The 16795-nt window shown below is 42.6% G+C and overlaps 1 protein-coding gene and 1 non-coding gene across 2 annotated transcripts; one reads left to right on the forward strand and one right to left on the reverse strand.

Moving 5' to 3' along the window:
* Positions 1-651: 651 nt before the first annotated feature.
* Positions 652-723, reverse strand: trnae-uuc (transfer RNA glutamic acid (anticodon UUC)). The gene has a single exon. It is a non-coding gene; the product is annotated as a tRNA-Glu (tRNA).
* Positions 724-5453: 4730 nt separating this feature from the next.
* Positions 5454-16175, forward strand: LOC109883149 (arachidonate 5-lipoxygenase-activating protein). Its single transcript, XM_020475197.2, has 5 exons — positions 5454-5793; positions 6736-6817; positions 14614-14684; positions 15589-15670; positions 15816-16175. Exons 1-5 carry the CDS (start codon positions 5724-5726, stop codon positions 15976-15978), a joined length of 468 nt encoding a protein of 155 aa, XP_020330786.1. The 5' UTR covers positions 5454-5723; the 3' UTR covers positions 15979-16175.
* The last annotated feature ends 620 nt before the right edge of the window (positions 16176-16795 follow it).

Below are 16795 nucleotides of genomic sequence, written 5' to 3' on the forward strand. Positions count from 1 at the left end.
GTAGCTTTTTGTAGTTGTGGTCTATATTACAGGGTGATAAAATGTGTTAACTACTAAATATTATAAATTAATTGGTAAGTAGTTCAACTACCACTTATTCTGATCATAAAATGAAGCTAAGAGTAGCGTAACTTTAACTTACCAGGTCCGGCTGTTTGACGGTGCTAGGACGCCACCTAGTGGAGAACCTGCGAAAGAGCATATCCATTTTCCCCATGCTCGGCTTTTCACCGATGCTAACGTAAATCATTTATCAGTTGGCGGGATCAATGTTTCATTTAATGGTAGGGACATATTCTCATAATAATGTAACAGTCAGTACGAGCTAGACTGATTTATTTAATAAATATGTTTTTTTCGCGCAGAATACTCGTCGCCAATTGGAACGTGATGGATGCACGCGTCATTGTAGACATATGTAAGCAAATGCAACTCCGTGCTAAAGCCGTCACTACAGACCCAGGTTCGACCCCCGGGTTGTATCACAACCGACCGAGCGTGATCGGGAGTTCCATTAGGCGGCTCACAATTGGCCCAGCGTCGTCTGGGTTTAGGGGAGGGTAGTAAGCCGTTATTGTAAAATAAGAATTATAAATATAAATAAATGCTTACAATATCTATTCAGAAGTAAGAACAGTAACAAAACACTCATTCCCATACCGGGAGTCGAACCCGGGCCGCCTGGGTGAAAACCAGGAATCCTAACCGCTAGACCATATGGGATGTTGCTATAGCTCTTCGATACAGCAGGGTTCTAATGTTTCCAGAAGGGAAAGGGGAGTTGATAGGCCTACCTACCACACACACCAGTCCCTTAAAAGCCGATTTATGCTTGATCCTTCAATGCGAGAAAGGCGCTTTGTATGGAGGGTGTGGAGTAAATTGCGCCTCTGGAGGCTTGCTGAGGCCAAATCAAGCGCTGTACCATATCGCCGTGCATCTCCCAAATGTTGTACCAATGCGCAGGTCTCCCCATAGCCAGAGAAGAAGAGGAAGAGAGAGGCCCAACTCGGAGGAAAAGCTGTTTCCCTCCAGCAGGTGGCGGTATTTTCATTGTTTCAGTACACTCGCAAATACGTTTTTATATTGAGGCCATGGCTCATTTGCTATGAGGTTTATTTGATCGAATAGAAGTTTCGTAATGCTTAAATTGTGGAGAGTTTTTTTATTTTATTTATTTTTTTATTTATTATTATTTATTTTTTTTAAATTATTTTTTATTAACAACAAATCAATACATAAAGCACATGAGGGAACACAAGCATACATAGATGACAAATAATAGACAATCGAGCTAGGGGGTACAATATCACATTACAATTACACAAGCACCTTAAGGGACATGCATATACTTACAATTCTAACAGCTTTTTTGTTAGTAGAGCATTTAACCGTCTTAAAATACAGTTCAATTTCTTTTTGTAGGGTACGAAAATGTGATTTTCTGTTTGTAAATTTACATTTGTGTATATGAAATTTGGCCAAAAGAATAATGAAATTAATTACATAATAATGATTCCGCTTATTTCTATTGTATGTAAAGAATCCAAACAGTACATCTCTCCACAATAGTGTAAAATCTTCATAAATGTGTTCAATTATAAACCTACTGATGTCTTGCCACAGTTTTCTTACATGCATACAATGCCAAAAAGATGCACAACTGTTTCTGGGTGGTCATTACAAAAGGAGCAATTTGAGTTGATGTTTTCCTTAAACTTCTTCATATAGTGGTTGGCAGGATAATATTTATGAATAATTTTAAAGGAAATTTCCTTAATTTTGTTAACAAGTAGGTATGTTTGTGGCAACATCCAAACTTTTTTCCAACAGATATTATCAATAAATCCATTCCAATAAGGCATGACATAAGGTATAGATACAACATCCTGCTGAAACAAGGATCGTATCGCTCTGTTGTTGAATGGACCAAAAGAGAAACAAATCTTTCCTACTGATGAGTCAACAGGGTCAATAGAAGGTAGGCTCTGAGGGTCAGGTCTTGGCATGTTCCTGAATAACATAGCAACACCTGAGGGAATGGCATCTAAAACAATTGCAAAATCTTTAGGTGTTACAGGGACCTTGTAAAGTGATAAGAATTCTTTATAACTGAGTAAAAGACCCTCTGCATTTACCAGTTGGCTCACCAATAGGATATTATTTCTGAACCAATATTCTAAAAACAGAGAGGTATTTTTATACAATATATCCCGATTATTCCATATATAATATCTGTGTGGAGAAAAATTGTGTTTATAAATTAAGGACCATGACAAGAAAACCTGCCGATGAAAAGCAGAAAGTTTCACTGGAACTTTGTCAATATTATAATTGCAAAACAACATGAAGTTAAGGCCACCAAAAGTAGAGAAGACATGATGAGGAATAAAATTCCAGATAGAAGTGGGTCTTCTTAGGAATTGTTTTATCCAAATGATCTTGAAAGTATTATTTAAAGTAGTAAAATCCAGAAAATTCAGTCCACCATTCTCATAAGTGTTCATTACAACAGTTTTCCTAATGTAATGGGTACGGTTTCTCCAAAGAAAGTTGAAAAGCATCTGGTCTATCTCCTTGCTTATTTTACGGTCAAGATATAAAGATAGAGCACCATATGTTAGTCTAGAGATACCTTCAGCCTTGGTTATCAGGACTCTACCTTTTAAAGATAAGTCCCTCTGTAACCATTGATTTAGTTTCTTCTGGGTTTTTTTAATAAGAGGGTTAAAATTTTGTTTAAATTGTTGCGAGTGTACTGCTATAAGTAGGACACGTGACGTTCCGACAACTTTGAGAGAAAAAAACTTAATAGCCCAGTTGTCTCGAGTTTTCATAGTCATGACATGAGGCGAGTAGCATAGCGTCTTTCTCCATTGAATGCCGTATGAATGCCCTGGTCTCTGCAGAGACCGCATCACAGTAAATGCTGTACTACCAATACATATGACGGATTGATTATGAATCTACTGCGAAATTACTGCAGTAAAAAAAACGGTGTTTTTAGGACACTGCAATTATTTATATATATATATATATATATATATATATATATATATATATTGGAATGACCTGACTAGATCCAGACAGAGTATTGAGTTTACGAATTGACAGTTTATTAACCCAGCTATACACAGGCTACTGTTTGGCCATAGCTCCACGCCAAATAAATGAAAGATACCCCACAAGCCAATCGGGACCTTCTCTTGTGAAGCCCAGACGTAAGAGAGAGAAAAGGCTGAACCTTAACTTCCAATGCCCCGCCCCCTCCACGCCACTCCGCCAACCGCCAGGATGCCCAGCATCAGAACATTCCAGGCATTCCCGTGATTGGCAGATAGCAGGTTGATTGGCAGATAGCAGATTGATTGGCATGTCGGACCCCGCGAACACTATATATATATATATATATATCTTTACCATTAACTCTTCATTGTTTGAAAAGGACCAATAAGTTGGCCTAAGCATTTCACTGTTATTCAACACCAGCTGTTTCTGAAGTTTATGACAAACAGAAATGTATTTTCATTTGATTTGAGTTCTACTGTTCGCTGTCTGAGTTCTACTGTTCGCTGTCTGAGTTCTACTGTACTCTGTCTGAGTTCTACTGTACTCTGTCTGAGTTCTACTGTACTCTGTCTGTCTGAGTTCTACTGTACTCTGTCTGAATGAGTGCTACTGTACTCTGTCTGAATGAGTGCTACTGTACTCTGTCTGAATGAGTTCTACTGTTCGCTGTCTGAGTTCTACTGTACTCTGTCTGAATGAGTTCTACTGTACTCTGTCTGAATGAGTTCTACTGTACTCTGAGTTCTACTGTACTCTGAATGAGTTCTACTGTACTCTGTCTGAGTTCTACTGTACTCTGTCTGTCTGAGTTCTACTGTACTCTGTCTGAATGAGTTCTACTGTTTGCTGTGTGAGTTCTACTGTACTCTGTCTGGCTGAGTTCTACTGTACTCTGTCTGAGTTCTACTGTACTCTGTCTGAGTTCTACTGTACTCTGTCTGAGTTCTACTGTACTCTGTCTGAGTTCTACTGTACTCTGTCTGTCTGAGTACTACTGTACTCTGTCTGAATGAGTTCTACTGTACTCTGTCTGAATGAGTTCTACTGTACTCTGTCTGAATGAGTTCTACTGTACTCTGTCTGAATGAGTTCTACTGTACTCTGTCTGAATGAGTGCTACTGTACTCTGTCTGAATGAGTTCTACTGTTCGCTGTCTGAGTTCTACTGTACTCTGTCTGAATGAGTTCTACTGTACTCTGTCTGAGTTCTACTGTACTCTGTTTGTCTGAGTTCTACTGTACTCTGTCTGTCTGAGTTCTACTGTACTCTGTCTGAATGAGTTCTACTGTACTCTGTCTGAGTTCTACTGTACTCTGTCTGAATGAGTTCTACTGTACTCTGTCTGTCTGAGTTCTACTGTACTCTGTCTGAATGAGTGCTACTGTACTCTGTCTGTCTGAGTTCTACTGTACTCTGTCTGAGTTCTACTGTACTCTGTCTGAGTTCTACTGTACTCTGTCTGAATGAGTTCTACTGTACTCTGTCTGAGTTCTACTGTACTCTGTCTGTCTGAGTTCTACTGTACTCTGTCTGAATGAGTTCTACTGTACTCTGTCTGAGTTCTACTGTACTCTGTCTGAATGAGTTCTACTGTACTCTGTCTGTCTGAGTTCTACTGTTCGCTGTCTGAATGAGTTCTACTGTTCGCTGTCTGAGTTCTACTGTACTCTGTCTGTCTGAGTTCTACTGTACTCTGTCTGAGTTCTACTGTACTCTGTCTGAGTTCTACTGTACCCTGTCTGAATGAGTTCTACTGTACTCTGTCTGAATGAGTTCTACTGTACTCTGTCTGAATGAGTTCTACTGTACTCTGTCTGAATGAGTTCTACTGTACTCTGTCTGAATGAGTGCTACTGTACTCTGTCTGAATGAGTGCTACTGTACTCTGTCTGAGTTCTACTGTTCGCTGTCTGAGTTCTACTGTACTCTGTCTGTCTGAGTTCTACTGTACTCTGTCTGAGTTCTACTGTACTCTGTCTGAGTTCTACTGTACTCTGTCTGTCTGAGTACTACTGTACTCTGTCTGAATGAGTTCTACTGTACTCTGTCTGAATGAGTTCTACTGTACTCTGTCTGAATGAGTTCTACTGTACTCTGTCTGAATGAGTTCTACTGTACTCTGTCTGACTGCAAACCTTTTTCATAGTGGGTGAGGCAAGAATTTCTGAGTGTATTTCCATAAACCAAATAGAAGAAACAAACAGACTGTGTAACAGGAAGTACATGGCAGAGAGAGAGAGAGAGAGACAGAGAGAGAGAGAGACAGAGAGAGAGAGAGAGACAGAGAGAGACAGAGAGAGAGAGAGAGAGACAGACAGAGTGACAGAGAGAGAGAGAGAGAGACAGAGAGAGAGAGAGAGAGACAGAGAGAGACAGAGAGAGAGAGAGAGACAGAGAGACAGAGAGAGAGAGGACCAGAGAGAGAGAGAGAGAGAGACATAGAGAGGGACAGACAGAGAGAGAGAGAGAGAGAGAGAGAGAGAGAGAGAGAGAGAGAGAGAGAGAGAGAGAGAGAGAGAGAGAGAGAGAGAGAGAGAGAGAGAGAGAGAGAGAGAGAGAGATGTTATAACCGTTTTCTCTCCTCCTCCGTCCTTATATTCAAACATCCTGTCCTCCCTCTCGCTCCATCTCTCCCTCAGTCATCTCTCCAGTCATGCTGTCCGTAGTGGTAGAACACATCTTCCTCCTGGTCCTCGTCACCCTCATCAGTGTCCTGCAGAATGGTGAGAGAATTAATCAACTTTATATAATTTCAAATATATATATTTTTTTATGACAGTTTTTATTGTATTTCAGCTAGGAGGTGCCATTGACATAAATAATATACACAATATATACAAAAGAATGTCGACACCCCTTCAAATTAGTGGATTCGGCTAATTCAGCCACAGTTGTTGCTGACAGGTGTATAAAATTGAGCACACAGCCATGCAATCTCCATAGACAAACACTGACAATAGAATGGCCTTCCTGAAGAGCTCAGTGACTTTCAACGTGGCACAGTCATAGGATGCCACCTTTCCAACAAGTTATTTTGTCAAATTTCTGCCCCGGTCAACTGTAAGTGTTGTTATTGTGAAGTGGAAACGTCTAGGAGCAACAACGGCTCAGTCGTGAAGTGGTAGGCCACACAAGCTCACAGAACGGGACCGCCGAATGCTGAAGTGCGTAGCATGTTAAATTCATCTGTCCTCGGTTGCAACACTCATTGATCGTCTGTCCTCAGTTGCAACACTCACTACCGATGGAAACAACATTAGCGCAATAACTGTAACTAGTTACAGTACCAAAATTATCATCGTTAGTGAGAGGATAAATCAACTTTATTTATCAATTACAACATATATTTGATTTGAACCAGGAAGTCTCATTGAGATATAGATACCTTTATAAATATAGACACGAGGAGGACTTATTGTAAAGTAGCCCGCTACTGTGTGTGATTTAGAATAATAGTTGATAGTAGTGGTGACATGTTCTCTGTCTGTTTATACTGTAAAATGTATTCATTGTCGAATTTTTCAAATGATGCTTTCGGTTGAATAATATGGCTTGCTGTATATCACTTGATAATCAACGATGTTTATTTGCTTCTTTGATCGATGATGAAATATACATTTCTGACCGTTGGTGTTTAAAAAAAAAATCTGTCGCGTGATTTCCAGCCTTCTTTGCAACGAAGGTAGAGAGGGAGGGTAAAGAGCACCACGCCAACACTTCTGCTTTTGAGAGAGTGTCCTGCGCCAAGTAAGTGACTTTCTATCACATACACCATGCATGCACACACTTGAACTGTTCAATGTACACAACCTGGTCTGAGATCATTTCGGATTATTCTGTACTTTCAAATCCGAGACACTACATTTTTAGTATTATATGCACAACGATAGTCTTTCCCTGTGTATTTACAATATGAACTAAGTCATAACAAAGAGGTAGAGGTCTGCCCGCACGCACACTCAGCTTTTCATAAACCTACCGCAACCGTAGGAACTGGTCCCGAACCCGACCACAGTCACGCAACGTTATTTTAGGCATTTGTGACACAGCTCACTTGCTAGTCATGGTCGCAGATTCTCATGTGGCCGATTATATTTGACTATCTGTATTACTGGGCTATGTCAGCCAATAGGCTAGATGTAGTTTGATGTATTCTCTTTAGCTACGTTTTATGGGCTACCTTTTAGGAGTTGGACGGATTTCAGACAGATACAAGTATGGGTGATCAATATTTATTTCCAGGCAATGTAGTAAACTATAACCTAATCTTATTTAGGAAATACGTTTCCTTTGAAAGATAACTGTCCCGTGCTTCTCCGTCCATTGACCAACTCTAATTACACGTGCTTCTCCCGCCCATTGACCAACTCTAATTACACGTGCTTCTCCCGCCCATTGACCAACTCTAATTACACGTGCACCTGATCTATTTTTTTAAGTTTTAAATTGAACCTTTTACCTTCATTTAACGAGGTAAGTCAGTTAAAGAACACATTCTTATTTACAATGACGGCCTACCGGGGAACAGTGGGTTAACTTATCTACCAGGTATGGACACTGAGCTTCAAGCAACAAGAATGATGACAGTGGACACTTGCACTTTCTCTTGAGCTACGTTTTGCATATAGGATATAGCCAACCTTTCAGGAGGACGATTAGCATATAGGATATAGCCAACCTTTCAGGAGGACGATTAGCATATAGGATATAGCCAACCTTTCAGGAGGACGATTAGCATATAGGATATAGCCAACCTTCCAGGAGGACGATTAGCATATAGGATATAGCCAACCTTTCAGGAGGACAATTAGCATATAGGATATAGCCAACCTTTCAGGAGGACGATTAGCATATAGGATATAGCCAACCTTCCAGGAGGACGATTAGCATATAGGATATAGCCAACCTTTCAGGAGGACAATTAGCATATAGGATATAGCCAACCTTTCAGGAGGACAATTAGCATATAGGATATAGCCAACCTTTCAGGAGGACGATTAGCATTTAGGATATAGCCTACCTTTCAGGAGGATGATTAGCATATAGCCTACCTTTTATGAAGACGATTAGCATATAGCCTACCTTAGGAGGATGATTAGCATATATCCTACCTTAGGAGGACGATTAGCATATAGAATACAGCTTACCTTATAGGAGGTCGATTAGCATATAGGATATAGCTTACCTTTTAGGAGGACGATTAGCATATAGCTTACCTTTTAGGAGGACAATTAGCTAATTGGATATAGCCTACATTTTAGGAGGACGATTAGCATGTAGCTTACCTTTTAGGAGGACGATTAGCATATAGGATATAGCTTACCTTTTAGGAGGACGATTAGCATATAGCTTACCTTTTAGGAGGACGATTAGCATATAGCTTACCTTTTAGGAGGACGATTAGCATATAGCTTACCTTTTAGGAGGACGATTAGCTTAATTGGATATAGCCTACCTTTTAGGAGGCCAATTAGCATATAGGGTATATCCTACATTTTAGGAGGACGATTTGCAGAGACAAAAAAATGGGTAATCGATATTGAATGAAAACACTTGCTCACCATGGTAGCCTATCCACTCATTGCACCTTTTTATTTTCAACACAAAAAAATGCTGGGTAGTTTGGTTGACTCTACTGCTGGGTTGTTTGGTTGACTCTACTGCTGGGTTGTTTGGTTGATCCTACTGCTGGGTAGTTTGGTTGATACTACTGCTGGGTTGTTTGGTTGACTCTACTGCTGGGTTGTTTGGTTGATCCTACTGGGTTGTTTGGTTGACTCTACTGCTGGGTTGTTTGGTTGACTCTACTGCTGGGTTGTTTGGTTGACTCTACTGCTGGGTTGTTTGGTTGACCCTACTGCTGGGTTGTTTGGTTGACCCTACTGCTGGGTTGTTTGGTTGACTCTACTGCTGGGTTGTTTGGTTGACTCTACTCCTGGGTTGTTTGGTTGATCCTACTGCTGGGTAGTTTGGTTGATACTACTGCTGGGTAGTTTGGTTGACTCTACTGCTGGGTTGTTTGGTTGATCCTACTGCTGGGCTGTTTGGTTGACTCTACTGTTGGGTTGTTTGGTTGACTCTACTGCTGGGTTGTTTGGTTGACTCTACTGCTGGGTTGTTTGGTTGATACTACTGCTGGGTTGTTTGGTTGACTCTACTGCTGGGTTGTTTGGTTGACTCTACTGCTGGGTTGTTTGGTTGATCCTGCTGGGTTGTTTGGTTGACTCTACTGCTGGGTTGTTTGGTTGACCCTACTGCTGGGTTGTTTGGTTGACCCTACTGCTGAGTTGCAGGCTTTGGGCCACTACTTGGGTTGTTATCGCTAGCAGCTGCTGGGTTATTGGTGCTGGGTGTTGGGTTATTGGTGCTGGGTTATTTGTGTTGGGTTATTGGTGCTGGGTGTTGGGTTATTGGTGCTGGGTTATTGGTGCTGGGTGTTGGGTTATTGGTGCTGGGTGTTGGGTTATTGGTGCTGGGTTATTTGTGCTGGGTGTTGGGTTATTGGTGCTGGGTGTTGGGTTATTGGTGCTGGGTGTTGGGTTATTGGTGCTGGGTGTTGGGTTATTGATGCTGGGTGTTGGGTTATTGGTGCAGGGTTATTGGTGCTGAGTTATCAGTGTTGGGTTATTGGTGCTGGGTTATCGTGCTGGGTTATCGGTGCTGGGTTATTGATGCTGGGTTACTGATGCTGGGTGCTGGGTTATTGGTGCTGGGTTATTGGTGCTTGGTTACTGGTGCTGGGTTACTGGTGCTGGGTTACTGGTGCTGGGTTATTGGTGCTGGGTTATCGGTGCTGGGTTATTGATGCTGGATGCTGGTTTATTGATGCTGGGTTACTGAGATAATGACCCAGCAGGTCAGATCAAAAGACTGGAGGCGTAGTTTAGCAGGGGCGTGACTTTCAGATAGTCATTTTTAACCACCCATGAGAGTAAATGTCATTCCTGTCCATCTGTTCTGTTGCGTAGTTATCACATGTTAAGGCTGAACGTTTACCTTTTTGCAGCTTCAATTAAAGTTACAGAAGTGTACGAGTTCCCTAGTCCAACGCTCTAACCACTAGGTCACCCTGCCACCCTGCCGCTTATGTAAATCCAATTAATAGGATGCAACAAGGTGGTATACCTTATTATAATAAATAATCGTAATATTATAGAATACTGTGCTAAAGAAATACAGAAAAGTGTAAATGCAGTATGCAAACTTAATATGATGAATAGGGATGACATTTACGCTCATGGGTGGCCATTAAGATCTATCCAACAGGTCCCAGACGTGCTCAATGGGATTGAGATCTGGGCTCTTCGCTGACCATGGCAGAACACTGACATTCCTGTCTTGCTGGAAATCACACACAGAATGAGCAGTATGGCTGGTGGCATTGTCATGCTGGAGGGGTCATGTCAGGATGAGCTTGCAGGAAGGGTACTGCATGAGGGATGAGGTTGTCTTCCCTGTAACGCACAGCGTTGAGATTGCCTGCAATGACAACAAGCTCAGTCCGATGATGCTGTGACACACCGCCCCAGACCATGATGGACCCTCCACCTCCAAATCGATCCCGCTCCAGAGTACAGGCCTCGGTGTAAAGCTCATTCCTTCGACGATAAACGCAAATCCGACCATCACCCCTGGTGAGACAAAACCGCAACTCGTCAGTGAAGAGCACATTTTGCCAGTCCTGTCTGGGCCAGCGACGGTGGGTTTGTGCCCATAGGCGACGTTGTTGCCGGTGATGTCTGGTGAGGACCTGCCTTACAACTGACCTACAAGCCCTCAGTCCAGCCTCTCTCAGCCTATTGCGGACAGTCTGAGCACTGATGGAGGGATTGTGTGTTCCTGGTGTAACTCGGGTAGTTGTTGTTGCCATCCTGTACCAGTCCCGGATGTATGATGTTTGGATGTACCGATCCTGTGCAGTTGTTGTTACACGTGCTCTGCCACTGCGAGGACGATCAGCTGTCCGTCCTGTCTCCCTGTAGCGCTGTCTTAGGCGTCTCACAGTACAGACATTGCAATTTATTGCCCTGGCCACATCTGCATCCTCATGCCTCCTTGCAGCATGCCTAAGACTCGGTCACGCAGATGAGCAGGGACCCTGGGCTTCTTTCTTTTGGTGTTTTTCATAGTCAGTAGAAAGGCCTCTTTAGTGTCCTAAGTCTTCATAACTGTGACCTTAATTGCCTACCGTCTGCAAGCTATTAGTGTCTTAACAACCGTTCCACAGGTGCATGTTCATGAATTATTTATGGTTCATTGAACAAGCATGGGAAACAGTGATATAACCCTTTACAATGAAAATCTGTGAAGTTATTTGGATTTTTTACGAATTATCTTTGAATGACAGGTTCCTGAAAAAGAGCCGTTTCTATTTTTACTAGGTGCACTTGATCTCCCAAACCCAACTATCCGAGGAGAAGTAGTCCGCTTCACTTGAAGCAGCGAATTCCGAGAGTTTGTGAATAATGCAACAAATAGGTGTTTTTAACACAATAGGTAAAGCTAACGCATACAAAGCAGAAAGATGGCCTTTTCCAAATGATCTGCGGAACAATTTTCTCTGTCTCCCAACCGCAGCATGAAAAATGCTGACTGGACCGCAATGATCTCTGTCGAGACCCGCAGTACCTACCTTCTACAAGGAGGTATCATTGTAGCGATGTGTAATAATTGCTCCTGCTAGTCATTATTTCCCTGCTTCTTTACAGCTTATTACATTTACATAAACGCTGCTACCCCCGTGTACACAGCCTACCTGATACTAGACAAGCCATAACCTGATACTAGACAAGCCATAACCTGATACGAGACAAGCCGTAACCTGATAATAGACAAGCTATAACCTGATAATAGACAAGCCATGACCTGATAACAGACAAGCTATAACCTGATAAGACAAGCCATGACCTGATAACAGACAAGCCATAACCTGATAGGAGAAGCCATAACCTGATACTAGACAAGCTATAACCTGATAATAGACAAGCCATGACCTGATAACAGACAAGCTATAACCTGATAATAGACAAGCCATGACCTGATACTAGACAAGCTATAACCTGATAATAAAGACAACGATTACTCTGTGGAAGTGCCCTGGGGCTGTAGGAGAGATGAAGAAACAAAGGGTAAACTCAGAAATGTTGCTTGAGTTTGTTAGCAGGAGGCCATCATTATTGCACTGATGTACTTCTTGTATTAAGCAAGGAAGCAGTGGACCAACATCCTGTCTCTGCTCTGTAGGGAGGACTCATTTAAGATGGTTTTGTTAGCGTCATAAATCATACATATGTGAACACACACACACACACACACACACACACATTAACAAGTACATTAGCACCATGTTGCATTCAGTGTAAGTGTCTTAGTCGTCCCCAGTCTCTGCAGCCTATTGGGACACGTCCCCAGTCTCTGCATCCTATTGGGACACGTCCCCAGTCTCTGCATCCTATTGGGACACGTCCCCAGTCTCTGCATCCTATTGGGACACGTCCCCAGTCTCTGCATCCTATTGGGACACGTCCCCAGTCTCTACAGCCTATTGGGACACGTCCCCAGTCTCTGAATCCTATTGGGACATGTCCCCAGTCTCTACAGCCTATTGGGACACGTCCCCAGTCTCTGCATCCTTGTCTATTGGGACACGTACCCAGTCTCTGCATCCTATTGGGACACGTCCCCAGTCTCTGCATCCTATTGGGACACGTCCCCAGTCTCTGCATCCTATTGGGACACGTCCCCAGTCTCTACAGCCTATTGGGACATGTCCCCAGTCTCTGCATTCTATTGGGACACGTCCCCAGTCTCTGCATCCTATTGGGACACGTCCCCAGTCTCTGCATCCTATTGGGACACGTCCCCAGTCTCTGCATCCTTGTCTATTGGGACATGTCCCCAGTCTCTGCATCCTTGTCTATTGGGACACGTACCCAGTCTCTACATTCTATTGGGACACGTCCCCAGTCTCTACAGCCTATTGGGACACGTCCCCAGTCTCTACATTCTATTGGGACACGTCCCCAGTCTCTACATTCTATTGGGACACGTCCCCAGTCTCTACATTCTATTGGGACACGTCCCCAGTCTCTACATTCTATTGGGACACGTCCCCAGTCTCTACAGCCTATTGGGACACGTCCCCAGTCTCTGAATCCTATTGGGACATGTCCCCAGTCTCTACAGCCTATTGGGACACGTCCCCAGTCTCTTCAACTTCCCAAGATGCATCAGTAGTGGAACTTTCCCTTATTCAGTTGTCCACATTACAGCAAAAATGTTTCGCAACCGGAAAATGTTTTTGCGACACAAACAAGAGTTTCTTAATGGACGAGTACAGGCAGTCCCTCTTTGTTGGAGAGACTGGGGACGTGTCCCAATAGGCTGTCATCCGTTAGGTGTCTAGTGAATACAAGTACAGGCAGTCCCTCTTCGTTGGAGAGACTGGGGACGTGTCCCAATAGGCTGTCATCCGTTAGGTGTCTAGTGAATACAAGTACAGGCAGTCCCTCTTCGTTGTAGAGACTGGGGACGTGTCCCAATAGGCTACAGAGACTGGGGACGTTAGGTGTCTAGTGAATACAAGTACAGGCAGTCCCTCTTCGTTGGAGAGACTGGGGACGTGTCCCAATAGGCTACAGAGACTGGGGACGTTAGGTGTCTAGTGAATACAAGTACAGGCAGTCCCTCTTCGTTGGAGAGACTGGGGACGTGTCCCAATAGGCTACAGAGACTGGGGACGTTAGGTGTCTAGTGAATACAAGTACAGGCAGTCCCTCTTCGTTGGAGGCAGTTTTCATCTGTTAGGTGTCTAGTGAACACAAGTACAGGCAGTCCCTCTTCGTTGGAGGCAGTTTTCATCTGTTAGGTGTCTAGTGAACACAAGTACAGGCAGTCCCTCTTCGTTGGAGGCAGTTTTCATACGTTAGGTGTCTAGTGAATTACTACTGAGTTTGCTGTGTGTCACACAGAAATTATTATTATTATTTATTATAGTTTTTTGGGGGGGCGGGGGGGGCTGTTTTTCTACTGCAACACCCGTCCCTCCCTTCACCCCTCCGATCCAGTGAGACGGGAGGGGGAAGGGGGGGGATGGTATTCTGTCAGTCCTTGCGTCCAATTTCATCATTGTTCCACAACATTGCATATTACACGTACCACACACCACAGACTAATGTGAAATGGCTCTCTTGTAGTAAGAAAAAGGCATCACCCCAGTGCCTCAATCTGAGGTTGAGTGCGACTCAGTTCTGGGTTGTAAAACAAATGTTATTTTCAGCATCGTTTTTTTTTTACATCAGTTCCTACATAAGACATGGGGTGAATCCTGTAACTTCCTCTGACGTCACTAAGCGAATATTAAACATACGTGTCTGTTTAGGATCCGCCCCTCAGCTGTTAGCAGTCCAGTTACTAGAATTGTGGTTTCCTTTTACTTGACTTTATTAGGTTTCATTGTGAAGGACAATGTACATCGCTGTGAGAATGATTTCCTAATGTGATTCTCCTGTTTCTATGTGTGTTAACCCCCCCCGACCCCCAAGTCGTAACTGCATGGATTCATACCCTACCTTCCTGGCTGTATTGTGGTGTGCTGGGCTGTGTCTCAACCAAGGTAAATGACTAACAAATCAAATCAAATATATTTATAAAGCCCTTCTCACATCAGCTGATATCTCAAAGTGCTGTACAGAAACCCAGCCTAACACGCATGCATACACACACACACACACACACACACACACACACACACACACACACACACACACACACACACACACACACACACGTGACATTCTCCAGTGGTAACATTGACAGTATGTTTCTCTACTGTGATCTAGTATGATTCCCTAACTAACTCTATTGTGATCTAGTATGATTACCTAACTAACTTTATTGTGATCTAGTATGATTCTCTAACTAACTCTATTGTGATCTAGTATAATTCCCTAACTCTATTGTGATCTAGTATGATTCCCTAACTAACTCTATTGTGATCTACTTTGATTCCCTAACTAACTTTATTGTGATCTAGTATGATTCCCTAACTAACTTTATTGTGATCTAGTATGATTCCCTAACTAACTTTATTGTGATCTAGTATGATTCCCTAACTAACTTTATTGTGATCTAGTATGATTCCCTAACTCTATTGTGATCTAGTATAATTCCCTAACTCTATTGTTATCTAGTATGAGTCCCTAACTAACTTTGTGATCTAGTATGATTCCCTAACTAACTCTATTGTGATCTAGTATGATTCCCTAACTAACTTTATTGTGATCTAGTATGATTCCCTAACTAACTTTATTGTGATCTAGTATGATTCCCTAACTAACTTTATTGTGATCTAGTATGATTCCCTAACTCTATTGTGATCTAGTATAATTCCCTAACTCTATTGTTATCTAGTATGAGTCCCTAACTAACTTTGTGATCTAGTATGATTCCCTAACTAACTCTATTGTGATCTAGTATGATTCCCTAACTAACTCTAACTGTGATCTTGGTGTGTTCAGCTCCTGCTGCCTTCTCAGGGCTCATCTACCTGGTGGCCAGACAGAAGTACTTTGTTGGGTATATGGGTCAGACATCTCAGAGGTGAGAGTGTGTGTGTGTGTACCTGTGTGTGTGTGTGTAACTGACTGACTGTATTGTATGTTCTGTCTGCCAGCACTCCATGGTACCTGTGTGTGTGTGTGTGGGGGTGTAACTGACTGACTGTATTGTATGTTCTGTCTGACAGCACTCCAGGGTATGTGTTTGGGAAACGTGTCCTGTCCTTCCTGTTCCTGATGTGCATTGTGGGTATCTTCAACCTCCTGCTGGTGCGTTACTTCGGCAACGACTTTAAAGACACCGTGGAGACCATCACCACCGCAGCCTCCGCTCTACTCCTCATTCCCTGAACACGTGTGTGTGTGTGTGTGTGTGTGAGAGGTACTATGGCAGTGACTATAAAGTCTATGTCCAGTTCTTAGCGCCGTGCATCATGGGTAGTCAGTATGCTCAATAATTTCACGTTTTATTTTTATCGAAAAAAAAAATGTTTATTTGAGTAAATGAATAAAGTATTTGGAAATAAACAACAACAACAACACAAATACTAAATGACTCATTTATTCATTTAATTATTTATGATTTATTTTATGATATTTATTTATGATTCATGATTTAGTGATGCAGACAACACATCATCCCACTGATGGACCGTTCCTACAGGCAGTCTACACCAGGGCCGTCCAACTCGTTCCATGGAGGACCTCGTGTCTGCAGGTTTTTCTTTTTCTCCCCTAGACAACCAGGTGAGGGGAGTTCCTTACTAATTTACTGACCTTGATTCATCAATCAGGTACGAGGGAGGAGAGAAAACCCTTCAGACACTCGGCACTCCGTGAAATTACTTTAACATATGTGGTCTAAAGTGACTCCTCTAAAGACCATATAGTCAATCAATCATTTAAATGTATTTATATAGCCCTTCGTACATCAGCTGATATCTCAAAGTGCTGTGCAGAAACCCAGCCTAAAACCCCAAACAGCAAGCAAAGCAGGTGTAGAAGCACGGTGGCTAGGAAAAACTCCCTAGAAAGCCCAGGAATCTAGGAAGAAACCTAGAGAGGAACCAGGCTATGTGGGGTGGCCAGTCCTCTTCTGGCTGTCCCAGGTGGAGAAATAGCATTTATATTTATTTACTTCTATACTGAACGAAAATATAAAAGACAA

The sequence above is a fragment of the Oncorhynchus kisutch genome, linkage group LG28, assembly GCF_002021735.2.
Source record: "Oncorhynchus kisutch isolate 150728-3 linkage group LG28, Okis_V2, whole genome shotgun sequence".
NCBI classification, from domain to species: domain Eukaryota; kingdom Metazoa; phylum Chordata; class Actinopteri; order Salmoniformes; family Salmonidae; genus Oncorhynchus; species Oncorhynchus kisutch.